Source organism: Nematostella vectensis, chromosome 6 (assembly GCF_932526225.1).
Source record: "Nematostella vectensis chromosome 6, jaNemVect1.1, whole genome shotgun sequence".
NCBI classification, from domain to species: domain Eukaryota; kingdom Metazoa; phylum Cnidaria; class Anthozoa; order Actiniaria; family Edwardsiidae; genus Nematostella; species Nematostella vectensis.
The window spans coordinates 12,217,808-12,235,599 of NC_064039.1; the positions used below are offsets into that span (position 1 = coordinate 12,217,808).

General features: G+C 41.0%; 2 protein-coding genes across 4 annotated transcripts; one reads left to right on the forward strand and one right to left on the reverse strand.

Annotated features, from left to right (window-relative positions):
* Positions 1–440: 440 nt before the first annotated feature.
* Positions 441–8,449, forward strand: LOC5520923 (metabotropic glutamate receptor 4). 2 transcript variants are annotated; one of them, XM_048729451.1, is made up of 3 exons: positions 441–777; positions 1,819–1,892; positions 2,855–8,449. In XM_048729451.1, coding segments are annotated over exons 1-3 (2,580 nt in total). In that variant the 5' UTR covers positions 441–775; the 3' UTR covers positions 5,359–8,449. The 2 variants fall into 2 exon arrangements, with proteins under 2 accessions (XP_048585408.1, XP_032221914.2); XM_032366023.2 differs by lacking the exon at positions 441–777 and having other exon boundaries at positions 796–1,892.
* Positions 8,450–8,839: 390 nt separating this feature from the next.
* Positions 8,840–15,990, reverse strand: LOC116604144 (solute carrier family 49 member 4). Of its 2 annotated transcripts, none has more exons than XM_048729452.1 (4): positions 15,462–15,990; positions 10,972–11,460; positions 10,100–10,295; positions 8,840–9,385 (listed from the first exon to the last, which is right to left on the reverse strand). In XM_048729452.1, the coding sequence occupies exons 1-4, from the start codon at positions 15,748–15,750 to the stop codon at positions 8,950–8,952; spliced, it is 1,410 nt and encodes a 469-aa protein (XP_048585409.1). In that variant the 5' UTR covers positions 15,751–15,990; the 3' UTR covers positions 8,840–8,949. The 2 variants fall into 2 exon arrangements, with proteins under 2 accessions (XP_048585409.1, XP_048585410.1); XM_048729453.1 differs by lacking the exon at positions 15,462–15,990 and adding an exon at positions 12,413–12,465.
* Positions 15,991–17,792: the final 1,802 nt, after the last annotated feature.

The window sequence follows — 17,792 nt, forward strand, 5'->3', positions numbered from 1 at the left end:
AGAATATCATGTTTTAAAATGAACATAAGTTTAAAATGTGTGCCATTATGGTTCTAAACATATCGTTTTGAATAAACTCTCGTAATAATAAAAGAAATTATAAAAAAGGTAATAAAAAAACAGGATGATAGCAAGTTTATGAAAACTGTATATGAAGTATTCAATATAGTAAATCTGTTTTTATAAGTCGCTCTATTATTTTAACCATAACCGAAACCCCTTTTTGACCTTTAGTGGCGAATTTGAAGTTAAAAAATATCGGTATTAGAAGTATAATAGAGACTACAGAGACTATTACTCAGAATTGCAATTCATATACAGGATAGCGTAGATTTATGCTACAATATATTGCAAATTCGTGATCATAAATCACTAGCTAATTGCGCTGCTATCATTGCAAGACATTTTGTAGCACCTAATCTTGCTATCCATTCATTTTGCAATACACCGTCTCTCTCGTAAGATTATAACGGAAGCGGTATACATCCAATCCCCTAGAATTCATCTCCAAGGGATTGAGCTCATTGGCGCAGCACCTGTAATAAAGCGATGACAAAGCTGCAAAAACATAAATTGACAGCGTATGACGAGCCTAAGTCAATATTAAGACAAAATTAAGGTAACTTGCCCTCTGTTCATTGACGTGAGCATGATGTAGAGTTTGGTAATTCTAATCGTTTATTTTATCTAAGAAAAATCTTATTAGTCGAGAGTAACCACGGACAAGGGATTTGCGAACGTGAAGAAAAAAAACGGGGGAAGTCGACAACTCTCAATGTAAGTTTTTTTTTTTTTTTTGTCGTTACTATGCTACCAAAAGCGGTTTTCAAATATTTTAATTTCTAGCAAGTCAGCCATTAGGACTGTACCAATGTATCATTTGAGGAAAATCTACCACCATACATTGTCATATGTATCATTGGGCCCGAAAGAATCGCCTTTATCAAGAGTATTATTTAGCTATCACATCGATATGACAATTGTGGCGAATTAATATTCCACTAAAAGGTATTTGGGGACTAGAGTCTGGTAAAAACTTTGAAAGATAACATTACCAAAAAGTAAAAAAAAAACGATTAACGGTGATACATAAAAGTTATAATAAATGCGTAATCTAATAGCCAAGCAATTGAATGCATGCGTTTAAATCAATGAATGCAAAGAAAAGAAAAGAATACAAAGCAATAATGGTTGCGATAAGAGAAGCCTTCTTCTAATTTTATAGGAAATGACTTTTTGTTGCTTTACAAAATTGGTTTGTTTTGTTTAGTTCTACTTAAAAGGAGATCAGAAAAAAAAGACAGAAGAGCAGTTTTTTAGTAGCTTGAGAACGAAGAGAGTTTTTCTTTGTAACTAGAAGTTCTATCGGTTCTGTTCCGTTGGTAATAAACTGGTCATTCTCTAATTTCTTCAAATAACCTTTTCACCTGGGAACTCAAGCTCATATCTCTGAGTAATCTTTTGATTCTCACCTTTACCTTAATACAGAATCAACTATGAGCAATCCGCCAAACAGGTCACCAAGAACACCAGGAAATTACACCCCAGGTCTGTTTACTCAGTTGTTAGGATACCGTCAAACGCAGGGGCGATTCAAGCTGTTTGTTGAGAGGAAGATTCCACATAGAGGCTATATTGCCTAAATATTTTCGTTTAAACTTTTTAGCTCCCCCATACTTTTTCACCGATTAGCGTAATTGCTTGAATAAGCGCAGTGTTAATAAAAAAAAAAAAACCCTGAAGACCTTTACAGATATTAGCGCAATAGAAATGAGGGTAAAAACAAGAAGCAAACTGACGTTTTTGTTTAAAAATCAGGTCAATAAGATTGTCAGTGATGGGTCATCAATTGGCCGCATGCTGTGTTTTGATGTCTGCACTGGCGATGAAAGGTATGATTCTTTTTCCTTTCTTTTGTCAACTAAGGTAAAATAACTATCAAATAAACTGTCACACCGTAACTTCTGAATGTTCATCGGCATTGTTTGACGTATACCTAATACGAACAATCTTATTTCGAGCGAAACAGTAGAAAAAGAAATATGTATATGTTTTTCAGTTGCCATTTCGAAATGAAAAAAAAAGCTGAGAGGTTTTGGGTCATAGGCCTTTCTAAAACATATAATATATTATCCAGTTGCCAGAGATTTGAAACAATTCTCTTTTCCGGCGCCTCTAAGTCTTGGGTAATAGATATAGGTGTTCCATCAGGACAACATCACGCAGGCGAGTATACAGAGATGTGCGCTCATCCCTCCCCCCCCCCCCCCCCCCCCCTTGGTTGCCAAAAAGAGCGTTCGGGAACTCACGCAGAAAGTCGAGGAAATTTGTTTCTTTGTCGCTGGAAAACTGTTATCTCGTGTAGATGAAGCGAGATTTTGTTCTTTTTTTCAATGTTAGAAGGGCTATTGTTTAAGGTAAAATTTGTGGATATGTGTATGACTTCAATGCATTTAAACGACTTTTTACGCCATTTAGCTAGGGTTGTGAAATTAGTATATATATATTCTGCAAATCCAATTCGGTTGCGTAAAAATGTGTTATAATACAAAGTCGAAATCGTAAACTTTTAAACCAAAAAAGTGTAAACTTAACATATTCTTTGATAAATAAAAAAAGTTAACACAGTCCAACTGACAAAAAACTAGGTTTATTCCATCAGAAATCGCGGTGTTTTACTACTATAAGCATTTCTGTGCTGCTCATTGCTCAAAATTGATTTATCGCTTGTAGGTACGTTTTTATTTTTAGCTTGGGCCGACTTCAAGTCTTAAACAAATGTTTCCTAAGGTCCTAGACTTGTATTTATTTTTTGCCGCCCTCATCTTCACTAAGAAGGTCCCTCTCATTTCAGGTTGCGTTGGCGCGACGTCACTAGACATACCTGGTGACGTCATCATTGGGGGTCTTTTCCCGGTTCACCTCAAAAACCAAAAATCAGAGAACAGCTGCGGACCAATCAGCACTCAGCCAGGGTTCCAGTACCTCGCGGCCATGCTATTCGCACTCGAGCTAATCAATAATAGCTCGACTTTGCTCCGTAACATCACACTCGGAGCGAGCATCTACGACACTTGTCAAAGCCAAACGATCGGGGCCGACCACGCGAAGGATATAATCAAGGAGTCTCTTTTAACAAATAACAAGCTTCTAAAAGGCGTGGTCGGGCCTCTTGTGAGTGACGTTTCCATAGCGACGGTACAATTACTTAGAGTATTCGGGCTCCCACAAGTTAGCTTTGGTTCAACGAGTCCAGACCTGAGTAACAAAGATCTATATGGCAGCTTTTTTCGGACGGTCCCCCCGGACTCTTTTCAGGCAGAAGCTTTGGTGGACATTCTAGAACATCATGGCTGGAATTATATAATTACCATCAACTCAGCGGGGAATTATGGCGAGAATGGCATGTCTGCGATAATCAAAATCACCGAGAAAAGAGATATTTGTATTGCCGCCACCTTCACTGTGCCGCCACTTTCGACTGATGCTCATTACGAGAGGATTATCCGTGAAATAGCGCAGGCGAGGTTCGATGCAGTAAATATCATAGTAGTCTTCACAACGCAGACCGACTCTGCGGGCCTTCTTTCCGCGGCTGCGCGCCTGGGCGCCACGCGATTCACGTGGCTTGGCAGCAATGGATGGAGTAATAGAATGACAGTTACCATAGGTAACGAGATGGTTGCTAACGGTTCAATTACTGTCAATCATATGGATGGGCAGGTGGCAGGATTCGAGGAGTTTTTCAGTTCGATGAACCCAATTAATAATCAAAACATCCCGTGGATTGATGAATTTTGGGAGAATTGGTTCAAATGTGACCTTCCCGGGGGTAAACCAACTTTCTATAAAAACTGTACTGAAGACTTGGTGTTACCAAAAATGGAGGTGGCACCAGTCCGAGTTGTCATCAACGCGGTGTACGCCTTTGCGCATGCTCTAGATGACATGCAGCGCGCATTGTGTCCTGGAAAGGTTGGATTATGCGAAGCCATGATAGCCGATTCTAGTGGCAAAACGCTCATCGACTTTCTCAGGAATGTGACATTTCCGGACGCGTCGTATGGATGGCCTGTCCGGTTCAACAAAAACCAGGAAATGGACGGAAACTACAGTATCATGAATTTTCAATATCAAAATGGGAAGTGGATTTACGAGAATGTGGGTTCGTGGAGTTGGGGTGACGAGAGCGACAATGTGCGAATGGAACACTTGATCTTAGAGAGCCAGAAAATAAGCTGGGGAAAAGGCAAGCTTAGTCCTCCTCATTCTATCTGCTCTGCGCCCTGTCAATTCCCCCAGATACGCAATCAGCTCCCTGTCAATCCCAAGTGCTGCTGGGAATGCTCCTTTTGCGACGAGCATCAAATTGTGGTGAATGACAGCTGCCAGTCATGTTTACCAGGGCACCGCCCCTACACGAACCACAGCATGTGCGTAAAGCTGCCTGTTGTGCACCCGAGCCTTGGGGAGGCCATGGGCATCACCTTCGCCGTCTGGTCGTGTCTTGGGATGCTTGTGACCTTAGCTATCTGTGTGTTTTTTGTGAAGTCTCGGGAGCACGAGGTTGTAAAAGCAGCCGGGAGGGAACTTTGCGCCATCATTTTGCTGGGTATCATGCTATGCTATGCATCGATCTTCACAAACTTGGTCGAACCAGACGCCATCACCTGCACTGTGGAACGTTTCTTTAGCTCTGTCTGTTACACAACGTGTTACGCCCCGCTTCTCATGAAGACCAATCGCATCTACAGGATCTTCAGCCGTGCCCGAAAGGCGGCCTCACGACCACACTTAACTAGTCCGACCTCTCAGGTGCTCGTCACCGCAGGACTGATAGCAGTTCAGCTATTGCTAACCACGGTCTGGACCATATCGTCCCCTTCTCATATCCACATCACCTACGAGCGGCTCACGAGGACAGTAATAAGCTGTGAGAGCCACGGGGGGATGCTAGCACTCAACCTTAGCTATAATATCCTCTTAATGCTTGTATGCACTCTGTTCGCTTTCAAGACTCGTAACTTCCCGAGGAACTTCAACGAAGCTAAGTACATCGGAGTCATGATGTACCTCACGTGCGCCGCCTGGATTATCTACCTTCCCAGCTATCTTAACACGCATGACGTCTGGGCGCATGTCTACCTCAACTGCGGCGTCTCTGTAACCATAGCAACAATTACTTTGGCGGGTATATTCGCGCCTAAAGTTCACGTAATAATTAGTGGGGACAGAAAGGTTGGGGATGTCGCTCAAAAGCGACAATTCGCGACGCTGCAAACCCGAACTCCTGTACTTGAAGCACGCAGTGCATTATGCGTTGGAGATTCGAGCATGCTTTATGTGTCTGACCGCTGACTGCTGGCTCAAGTAGGAGTAGCTCCCTCGATAGTGGCTTTTCGACTAAGCCGAATGAGACGCCAAGGATTGAGTCGCTCCCGAATTATCTATGTTCCAAGGGGGCCCAAGGGCTGGGACCATGGAAACTAGGAGTATTAGGAGGCACGAAAAAGGCTCATGTAAATGACACAAAACAAGCAAAACCTGGCATAAAGACCTTACATCTCGTTCGAAATAACTATGACGATGTAAAAATGACCTCGAAAAATAATACTGCGAACCAGTTATGATGTAATATCATATGGCATAAATGACTACTATCACTTTCGAATAGAGAATTCATTTCCTGACTAAACTTTATTTTCCTTCAAACAGGAAACGCTCTTCCGAGCACTTGGCCAACTCAAAGCAACCTTATCCGCACGTAATAAAAATACTACTAAACTAGATAATTAGAATGGGACGATATTCAACAGCTCAGAAGAACACAAACAGCATCTATTTGCAGGTAAAAGCCTAGCTACCATAGCGACTAAAATAAACCGTCGAGGCAGCCGCAGATCTCTGTTCCCTATGAGATATAAAGAGAGATAATCGATCTCAGCATGTTTGCTCCCTCAAGGAGGATAATGAGCTAAACTAGATAATTAGAATGGGACGATATTCAACAGCTCAGAAGAACACAAACAGCATCTATTTGCAGGTAAAAGCCTAGCTACCATAGCGACTAAAATAAACCGTCGAGGCAGCCGCAGATCTCTGTTCCCTATGAGATATAAAGAGCGATAATTGATTTCAGCATGTTTGCTCCCTCAAGGAGGATAATGAGCTTGCTCGCGAAAACAAAACATCGATGAGTCGATAACCTGCAAGGGGTATCGCTTTTGGCGTGTGTATTTAATACTATAATAGCAATACCATCTTTGAAGAGAAAAAAAAGACTATTTAAGAACTAGCAGGTGCTTTTTGAGATGACGTTAATAGCAGAATTACAGGCGCCCCTCATGCTGCGGTTGCATCAGAAAGTATTTCTACGTTTTATTCTAAAATGCTTTTTTTACAAAGTTTAGTTGCTCATTCTTTGTTTCTATTTTTTATTTGGTGGCTTTGCCTCTTGCTTATTTTCTTAACTTGCTTGTTTAAAATTTTTCGAGTGGATGTTTATTTTCGTTGTCTTGGAAAACCCCTTTGGATATCCACGGTCGGTTCCTTAGAAGACTCTAGAATATTTCGTATTTTGTTAAAATACCTATTCGCTAATAATAAAGTATATTCAATCAAATTCAAATAGTACCCAAGCGTTTTACACGATTATCCTTACGATGAAAATCGTTAGCGCATGTTTGGGAAAGAAGGCTGATGACTCACTTGAGACCACTCATGGATAACACTTTGCCGAAAGGGAAATGATTACCAAACCCTCCCCAATCTTACGAAGACTTTTACGATAATATCGGCCGGCCTCCTGGGAGGTGTGTCACCTATTATCAACTTGACAGATCAGCAACATCGTCAAGCATTAGCATATGACACCAGGTGCAAGAGGAGATTTTTTTGTCGATTTTATCCAAGGAATCAGAAAATGCATGGTGCTTTGATGTGTACCTAATAGTAGATAGCGACTTTCCTTTTGATCAACATAAAAATAGCAATGTTGTTAAAATCTGGCAATATTTGAATAACATGTGGCGCGCAAAAGCTCAGTCTGCCAATCAGAGTCCGGAAAACTGTTATGAATCTTTTTGGGTTGCTGTTAATTACGCTGGCATAAATACTAACTGCGACTTAAATAGTGCATCACTCCCTTTTGTCGAAACTGATACGGTGGTGGATTTCCCGAAGCACATCAAACCACTATCCGACATGAATTCGTCTAACGTTACCGGAGTGAGTATAACGACAAATCCGTACGCACTGGCCGCTATGCAGTTTACAACGGTCTACTGGGTATTCTACAATATCATCGCCATCATCACAATCATCGGTAACAGTCTGGCGGTCTATATCCTAATATCAAGACCCTATCTTCTGCATCAGACCTCCCCCAATGGTCGTTTTTTTCTCTCGCTTGCAGTCTCTGATCTCCTCGTTGGAATCTTCCCTTTTCTCTCTGTCCAAATCTGCGTATTTGGCACACCTTGTAATAGCACTATTTGGGCAGTGATTGCATTTCTAGTCAAGGTTGTTATCAACAGTTCCGTGACGAGCTTATGCCTATTGACCATGGATCGCTACTGGGCAGTGGTGCACCCGTTCTCTCACATCACGATGGAAGGACATATCAGTACTTTGATTTCCATAGCAGTGGCTTGGATAGTTCCACCGATTCTCGAACTACCATTCCTTCTAAAAATGCTTGGGTTCTATACAAACAAGACTCTTTTTGGTTACCGAATAGTTTACGAGGTGATAACGACCTGCTTACCAATCATCTTCATGGTTTACGCATACACTAGGATCATCCTAGTGGTCAGGAAACATCGCCGAGAGATAAGGGCACAAAACGACCTGACTACCTCAGCAACGATTCATTCTGGCGAACAATTAAGCCAAGACCATTCGGCTCCACCAAGACGCAACAGGCATAAGGATCTCACTGCAATCGGAATAGTCGTTGCGATCTTTCTGGTCTGTAACATCTTTTCGTTGTTTTGGATGAGTTGCGTCTTTCTAATTGCTTCGTGTCGACCGGCTGGCTGGCTTACCGACACCACGGCCCTGGTTAGGTACCTGAACTCTGCGCCGAACTTCTACGTCTATGCCGTGATGAAAACTGACTTTCGCAGGGAGGTAAAAACTTTGTTTCGTCATTCTTAAAGAGCGTGAAAAGTTAATTAAAGAATATGAGAATAAAATTGGACGTATATGAAAGAGAAATCCGATATAAAATAAACATTTTACATAATTACGGGTGTTAGACTCGACAGTAAAAAAGAACTCATTAAATTTACCATTAAACTGAAACTGAGTGGTATAAAAAAATTACTTGGTGAAAAAGCAAAACAGATTTTCGGAATTATCGCATGCATAGTTACCGTATTGATAACCTGCGAGAATAGATAAATTGATAAATAAAGACTTCAATAAAACGAAAATTAATTGTTCGAAATTATTGCGTGCATTTACAGTATAGTAACGCTACATTAATGAAGAAAAAAGGATCGACAACTCCCTATAGCGAGAACGATAAATATTAGAGTATAGTACTAATGTAACATATATATATGTATATATGTATATATGTATATATGTATATATGTATATATGTATATATGTATATATGTATATATGTATATATGTATATATGTATATATGTATATATATATATATATATATATATATATATATATATATATATATATATATATATATATATATATATATATATATATATATATATATATATATATATATATATATATATATATATATATATATTTTATTCACACGGCCATAGAGGGCATATATTTTATATAGGCCACATATATTTTTTTCTAAAAACTATAAGGAAATGACCAGTAGGGCGTGGCTGTGGCCCTTATATTTTCTAAATGTTTTATATATTGTCCCCACCCTTTCCAATATTCCGAGGCCTGCCCCAGCTTTGATTTAAGAGTTAATAACAGTTGAATGTACAAGACTATCATCTATACCTATACGGACATACTTTACCCTAAAGATTGCATAAAAAGGAATTCCTACACCTAGAGATGCTAGATACACCCAGTTCATCACCCAAGTCGGTACATGCCCTACCAGGAAAGGTATATAAAACAATAATATCACGATATTGCCAGTCGCCATGTAAATACCAGACACTATGGCTTCGTGAATGGGGAAAGTCGCTTCCATCAACAGCTCAAACAGTAAAGAAGACTCAGGCGATAGTATGAACCCTTGGCCAATGACGGACGCGTATAGAAGATACTCGTTGTATGGGATAATATTCTGGCAGGTCAGACTGAAGAGAAGTTGGAAAATCCCACCTCCAAGCATGAGGACCAACAGAAGGTGCTCAAAACGGTACATCATCGTGTCAGCGATTCTGAAAACAAACACAGGTAATATATAGATTAAGGCGGAGCTCCAACCAAAGCTTATTTTCGCTCAGTAATTTCAAGATAAATAGCTTCATCGATGACATCAAACATAAGGTTGCCATCTTGTTGCATCGCCCTTGACACCTCCATGACACCTACAGAGTTTGGTTGTCACACGGTGTTTCCTTCATGAAATATTAATATTTTTTTTTATTTTGATGACGTCAGTATATTTTTTATGCTAGTGACGTCAAATCACATGACCATATTCCCCCCTCCGCTTGACACATAAATGACACCTGAGCCAATAGAACATAGTAAGTAAATTATTTTTCATTAACCGAGAAAGAGGTAGCGTAGTGCTCTAAGCTCCTCCTTAATCAGGAACAACTTTGTTTCTGTAACTACAACTCAACAGTGACTTCATCGAAAAATATTGTGAATGCAAATAAGACAAATCAGGAGTGTCATGATCAGATCAATTCATTCAAGTGATTGGAATTTAACCGAATTATCGTAAGGCTTGTTCTGATGAATCAATTGTTTTGTCTTTACAAATCTACAATGGCGAACTAGGTACAACTGGTACCACATCTAGTATGTTCATTAGTTCTGCCTATCCCCAAAATACTCCCGAGGTAGAGTGAGTTGAGATCATGAGATTTTTTTTAGAATAGTACAATCCAACAACATGAGGTTGAAAATCACAAATCTTTTACCTTCCAGTCAAAACACCTGAGACCATAGAAGATAATGAACCCACACAACCCAACCATCCTGCTGTCCTTTGACTGACTCCAAATGGCTCGACAGCTGCTGAAAGTGTGGACAACCAGCCAATCTGAACACCCAATCCAACTGCTGAGAACACATTTAATAGCCAAAAGGACTTCTTTAGACAAAGCATTTGTAGACCTGAAAAAATTAAATGTCCATCATATTTAAAAATATATTGTAAAACTGAGACATACACTTGACTTTGTCAACATCCATCTTTGTCAACAGCGATGTGCCATACAGTCAAAAGTACAACCAACATCAGCTGCACTTGTTTCTGTATTATACCTAATCCCTTTAACTATTAAGGCTGCTGAGCCTACTTTTTGTCCATCTTTAGTTAAATCCCCAAACATATATATTTAAGGCACCCACTTCTTGTCCTTTTAAAAAAAACCTGACCATGGGCTGAAAGTTAGCACTGGGTAAGTCTTGCTGATTTTTTTTGGGGGGTACATTGTGAACCATAATTATTTAAAAAAATATATCGTTCAACTGAATATAACTATACTACGAAAAAGCTGTTTATTCTAATAATATAATTTACTTACAGTGCAATAAAAGTAAAACTGTGAAAAACAGAAATATGTATGGAGTTTCTGTTCCGAACAATCACTTGCGAGACATTAAAACAGTAAATGTCTGAATAAGTCTGATTTGTCAGAAGACAATAATAAACATTCCATACATATTTTAGGTGTTCATGGTTTAACTGGTCGTGCTGATATTAAAAGGGAGTATATAACCCAAGTTTGTATAAAACCATGACAAAGAGAAGTTACAAACTAACAGATGCAAAATTTGATTGAATTACCTTTTACTCCCCCAATACTCTTCTGTGCTTTTGAATGACTTGGTGGCAGTTTTGGCTTGTTTGGAAAATACACAATGACACAGAAAAGAAGTAAGATAACCATCCCAAGTTGAAGATACATGTAATGCAAAATCATATGAAGCGAAAGCTCTTGAGAAGGCAGCGTTTGATTAGTTTTCTGTGATTTGTTGTGTACCAGACACTCATCTGGAACCATTTGTGGTCCAATCACAAAAGACAAAGCTATTCCCAAAGATGTGGCAACAACTCCAAGTGCTGTCGCAGTTGCACGCTCATTACTTGGAAACCACACCGCTGATACAAAAGGTGCTCCCCCATTCAAGGCAGCACTTGGCAACATAGAAACCAATTGCCCAAGGTTGATCAGCCAGGTTTGGGTCACATTTGAGAGGTACAGCATGGCAAGCACTTGGGTCCCTTTACCAATGAATAGCAACATTACAGCAGTAATGACAGTCACTCTTAGACCTAGAGAAGGATAAGAACTCTATTTGTTTATTCAAACAATTTAAATGAATAAGAATACAACAAAGTGTCACAACAATGTCTACTACCAAAAGATGGCCACCAAGCCTCAAGCAGCTATAAAAAAGAAACACTTTCGAAATAGAATACTCTCAATTATATACTGTATTATCTCAATAAAGCAAATCACATACAATTGATGGACAGGGAAGGGTGGGCAGGGTGGATGAAGGGAAGATTGCAAGGTGGAATCAGATTTCGAAATTCTTGTTTGTGTCAAACTATCAAATTTCCAAAGCCTCTGTAAATAATGTCTGCCCATAGCAATACTTATCACACTTAGTTACGCTCTTTATTATTATTTTTTTTTCTGGTGGCTTGTGGCATCTATCATATCGTCATGAAAAGAAAAAAGGGAGTAAGAAGAAAGAAAGAAAACAAAGAATAAAAAACCAAAATAAAAAGGGAAGAAACCTCTTTTCACATGTTCAGGTCAAAAGTGAAAAAAAATTAAATCAGTTTAACATTTGGTAACTCAAAGTTGACCCAAAACAAACACAAACTTGGAAAACCGATTCCATTAAAAATTCAAACCCAGATTCTCCCTACAAGGTCACCCATTATTTACAATTGAAGCTTGTTTTAACACATTGACCCCTCAACCAGCCTGTACCAGCTTCGAGAAGTACCCACAACCCAAAAAAATCATTAATGCAAAATAAACACAACAAGATGAAGATACTCAGACATAAGTCTAAGGGATAAATGGTCTTTAAGATATGCATCCAACCAAGGTGTTGGCAACTACTCTTAAGCCATATAATATCACAGGTTCTTTGACAAACTTTTAATCGAACAAGGAAAGAAAAGCAGAATCACCCCTCTCAATAAAACGCTCAAAATACCACACAAGGGAGAGAGATCAGCAAACACAGCTCAAGACACAAATATATACCTTTCTGATCCTCCAGGTTCATTGCCATGGCCTCAAAACACAATGTCCACTCCTTGAAGGCTTGTAAAACCACTTGGATGCCTTTACGGATTGCAAAGCATTCTGGGAGGTTCAGGGAAAAATTCACAAGGGGAGGGCCAGTCAACACTCCTCTCCCCAAAGTCAGATGGTCTTTTCACCCTGAAGCCAATCAAATCAATTCCAGGTCATACAGGCCCAGAATAGCAGTGTAAATAATTTTGGAATCAATTTGGTTTCAGAAAAGACAGCATTTAGGAGAGCTGTGGTGATTCATTAGAAAATTATTTTCTCATCCAAGCAAAGCCAAACAAGAAAAAATCACCATGAATCCACCTTTGCTTGCAAATATCCATAAGCAAAGCACTTAATTATGCCTCAATAGACTTCATGATGTCCTGAGACACTCTCCTAATATGCTCATAGCTGTATTTTTGATAAAAAATGCAAGCAAACATCAACTTGTGCTCGCTTCAGCACAACGACGAGGGATTAAAAGTGGGGGCCGCAAAGCACTTTTGGAAAGCTAGGATACCGCTGACTTGGTGCAGCTGTGTTTGACTTTGACGGGCTGTATAAAACTCAGAATAGGGGGGCGGGTATCTGTTTTCAGTCTGTTTTTTTGTAAATTCAGCTCAAAAATAGCCAGGATGGGTATCATGGATATCAGGATGGGGTCAATGGGTTAATAAAAAAGGTAAGCTAAAATTTGAGAGACTTCTCTGAACAGTATACTAGCATCTACTAGCATAGTATGCAAGCCACAAGTTCAATTGATCTGCAGGATACACAACTTATTTCAAAATGGAAAATGGGACAAAGTTTGACCAATAATAACTTATTCTTCTTGAATTGAAAATGCTATACATGGGCATAACTACAAACCTTAATTTAGCCTCACTAAATGTCATTACCAGATAGAAGATGTTTTCCTTAAACAGTGATGTTAGGCATTCATCATTTTTCCATTTCCTTATAGTCAACCTTAACTGAAATAGGTGTATCTCAAAATTAAAACAGCCAATGGATCTCCTGGTTCTTTTGCCCCAAGTATCCCAGCGGGTCCCACCGTCCTAAGTGTCCCAGCCATCCTAAGTTTACCAACCGTCCCAAGTATCCCAACCATCCCAAGTATCCCAGCCATCCCAAGTATCCTAGCCATCCCAAGTATCCCAGCAGGTCCCCACCGTCGTAAGTATCCCAGCAGTCCCAAGTATCCCAACCATCCCAAGTATCCCAGCCATCCCAAGTATCCCAGCCGTCCCAAGTATCCCAGCCGTCCCAAGTATCCCAGCCGTCCCAAGTATCCCAGCCGTCCCAAGTATCCCAGCCGTCCCAAGTATCCCAGCCGCCTTAAGTTTCCCAGCCGTCCCAAGTATCCCAACCATCCCAAGTATCCCAGCCGTCCCAAGTATCCCAGCCGTCCCAAGTATCCCAGCCGTCCCAAGTATCCCAGCCGTCCCAAGTATCCCAGCCGTCCCAAGTATCCCAGCCGCCCCAAGTATCCCAGCCATCCCAAGTATCCCAGCCGTCCCAAGTATCCCAGCCGTCCCAAGTATCCCAGCCGTCCCAAGTATCCCAGCCATCCCAAGTATCCCAGCAGGTCCCCACCGTCGTAAGTATCCCAGCCATCCCAAGTATCCCAGCAGTCCCAAGTATCCCAACCATCCCAAGTATCCCAGCCATCCCAAGTATTCCAGCCATCCCAAGTATTCCAGCCATCCCAAGTATCCCAGCCGTCCCAAGTATCCCAGCCGTCCCAAGTATCCCAGCCGTCCCAAGTATCCCAGCCGCCTTAAGTTTCCCAGCCGTCCCAAGTATCCCAACCATCCCAAGTATCCCAGCCATCCCAAGTATTCCAGCCGTCCCAAGCATTCCAGCCATCCCAAGTATCCCAACCATCCCAAGTATTCCAGCCATCCCAAGTATCCCAGCCGCCCAAAGTATCCCAGCCATCCCAAGTATCCCAGCCGTCCCAAGTATCCCAGCCGCCCCAAGTATCCCAGCCGCCCCAAGTATCCCAGCCATCCCAAGTATCCCAGCCATCCCAAGTATTCCAGCCATCCCAAGTATCCCAGCCGTCCCAAATATCCCAGCCGTCCCAAGTATCCCAGCCGCCCCAAGTATCCCAGCCATCCCAAGTATCCCAGCCATCCCAAGTATCCCAGCCGTCCCAAGTATCCCAGCCGTCCCAAGTATCCCAGCCATCCCAAGTATCCCAGCCGCCCCAAGTATCCCAGCCATCCCAAGTATCCCAGCCGCCCCAAGTATCCCAGCCGTCCCAAGTATATCAGCCGTCCCAAGTATCCCAGCCGTCCCAAGTATCCCAGCCATCCCAAGTATCCCAGCCATCCCAAGTATCCCAGCCGTCCCAAGTATTTCAGCCGTCCCAAGTACCCCAGCCGTCCCAAGTACCCCAGCCGTCCCAAGTACCCCAGCCGTCCCAAGTATCCCAGCCGTCCCAAGTATCCCAGCCGTCCCAAGTATCCCAGCCATCCCAAGTATCCCAGCCGTCCCAAGTATTTCAGCCGTCCCAAGTATCCCAGCCATCCCAAGTATCCCAGCCGTCCCAAGTATCCCAGCCGTCCCAAGTATCCCAGCCGTCCCAAGTATCCCAGCCGTCCCAAGTATCCCAGCCATCCCAAATATCCCAGCCGTCCCAAGTATTCCAGCCGCCCCAAGTATCCCAGCCGTCCCAAGTATCCCAGCCGTCCCAAGTATCCCAGCTGTCCTATGTGTCTTGACTGATACCAAACTGTTAATGTCTGTTGTAAGTATCACACTGAGAGAGGTGAGATTCGAGATTTATTATATATGTGTCTGTGTAGGAAAATTTCGGGACTTTTCCATACACCAAGAAATAACCAGATTTCATAGATCAAAACAAGATCCCAAACAAAAATCCCATCCAAAACAAAAAAATATAAAATAATGTACCGCGCAGCTGACAAGCTTACATGTAACTTACTCATCCAGTCAAGGTACGATGCTTCGATACTGATGTATGCTGTATTAAAAAATATACTCTTACCGTTGTTTTCCATGATAAGGGACATTGCTGCAGTACCAATAATAGATGCGCTGGATCCCCAGGATGTTACTAGCAGAACACTTTCCTCGGACCAGCCAAACGCCATTTTACTTGGGCTAGTTATAGGGCCCCATGTATTCCACATCACGTTTGATGTCATAGCGGCAGCAGAAAACACGAACAAGACGTACCATCGCCTTTTGTAAACCTTGCAAGTTACACGCGATAAAGGTTGGATCGGCTGAACAAGAAGAGGATCGGACTCGCCGCTTCTGTCCAGTTTCTCCATTGTTTGATTATGAAATAACTTATCAAAGGATTACAAACATCTCAGTACCTAGCTCTAATATTTTCACGATTGCGATCACCTCCTGTAGTTGTCCTGTAATTGTCTTATCCTAGAACAAAAATCAAAATAAACTGTCATTGCTTTGTGATCTGTATCTATTCAGAACACCCGTATTTCCAATGTTGGGGCAGTTGATACCAGGTACCCGGAAACCATACCTAACAATACCGTGCTTGTTACTGGGATACCTGTGGTTTTTTTTCCTTTTTTTTTTTTTGTTCGGGATTCCTGCGAAACAGGGATCCTGAGCGAAGACACATAAGGGAGAGCAAGAGAGCATAGAGATTGATAATGGAATGCGCAAAATTGTTAACAAAACAATCTAATAGATAAATCAGGAAAACTTGTACGAATGTTCTACTGATACACTTTTTTTTATATAAGAATCTTTTTATAAGAAAGTCCAGCCAGATTTCTATGAGCATGGGTCATCATACACCACTCACTGCTATTACCCTTCATTATACAGAAGGTAGAAGCACACCAAATTTTAAGAACATGCTAAGAACATGCCAAGCCTCAGACAGCAGAAAATTTTTTTTAGTCCTGATGCGTTCTAAAAATGCAGAAACAAATTGTGCTCAGAGCAACAACCGTCTTATTGCTATTTATCAGTTCAGTAATTCATTGGGTATTATAGCCGTAAAATGCTCCAAAAATAAGGGAAAGTTCATTTATTATCCTGAGGGAAGGGGGGGGATGAGGATTTTGATTAAATTAGTTCAGGTGGAAAAAAATGCCCCCCTTCATGCCCCCCTTCATGCTTCCCTCATATTTTCGGTATCCCCCCCCCGTTTTGTTAATGATTTCGAATATGGAACAAAAATATATAGCGGAAACCATGAAAAAATAGGTTATATAAAGGTTTGCATTCCATAGATAAAACGTAGTTTAATATGTATTCTGGACTCCTGGATTTTACATGCCAAATAACAGCCCCCGAGACTCGTTGAACCAAGAAGTCTGATTTGACACTTGGTCAAATTAGACAAAGAAATCAGTGCCTCCTTTTTAAAACACACATTCTTTCGACGACCCTCCTTTAGGCCTCGGATATTTCGCCAGCCCCCCCCCCCCCCCACAGTATCCTCACGCCCCCCCCCCCCCCTGGTGATAATAAAAATGAACTTTCCCTAAGAACGGCTCAGCCTTAACTGAGAATTAGACGTTTTAATAAAAAAGTGTAAATTTACTTATGGGCTCCTGTTATGTTGATGATATAGTTTCTCTTCTTTTTTGTAAAGCTTATCCCAATGTATGCGCGATGGTATGTAAAGGCGGAGAATTCCACGCAGTGGAAATTAAGAAGTGCCGATTTTTGAGAAAATTATCTTTACACTGCGTTATCATCGCCCCCCTCACCTTTACCCCCTTCTCCAAAATAAATATCATAAATAACTATTTGTGATATGCTCCCCCTGTTTTTTTGGATATCATTTCTTAATATCACATAAAGCATAAATAGAAAAATATAGCCCTTTGAATGGTAAAAATATGCATATTTTACAGGCACGTACCCAGGATTGGCAGTCATAGGTATCATATGGAAAAAGCATGGGATTTGAAAAATTCTTAATAAGAAATGCCTCACTTTTGGTCGCGCGCGCCCTGCGCACTCCCCTGTGTACGAGCCTGTATGATGCATGATAGATCAGAAAACTTCTTCACAGGTGAATGTATGTGTTAATGGCCCTATTAATAAATTATTATTGTTAAGCTTTGCATGTTTTAATATTTTTTTCCATTGGAAATAAAGATCGAACCAGCTGTGAATTGTAAAATGAAAACAATCGGTAATAAAGGTCTTTTGAATGCTATGCATATTGCGGATCTCGATCCTGTAGCGAGCAGACCAAGACATTTGCAAGCGCGAGAAATTTATCTGTAAGTGTTTGATATTGTTTAGATACTTTAAAAAATATATTTACTGCTATAGTCTTGTCAAGCATTCTTTAACATGTTATTAATGGAAGGATTTTACG

What these genes read in the sequence shown, in the direction of transcription:
- LOC116604144 (XM_048729452.1), bottom strand. Translation starts at nt 15,750, where the DNA reads ATGGAGAAACTGGACAGAAGCGGCGAGTCCGATCCTCTTCTTGTTCAG. An exon ending in GAGTATTGGGGGAGTAAAAG is followed by an intron (nt 10,296 to 10,971) that starts GTAATTCAATCA and finishes TAATTTTTTCAG; the next exon opens with GTCTACAAATGCTTTGTCTA. An exon ending in TCAGGTGTTTTGACTGGAAG is followed by an intron (nt 9,386 to 10,099) that starts GTAAAAGATTTG and finishes GTTTGTTTTCAG; the next exon opens with AATCGCTGACACGATGATGT.
- LOC5520923 (XM_048729451.1), top strand. An exon ending in GTCTGCACTGGCGATGAAAG is followed by an intron (nt 1,893 to 2,854) that starts GTATGATTCTTT and finishes CTCTCATTTCAG; the next exon opens with GTTGCGTTGGCGCGACGTCA.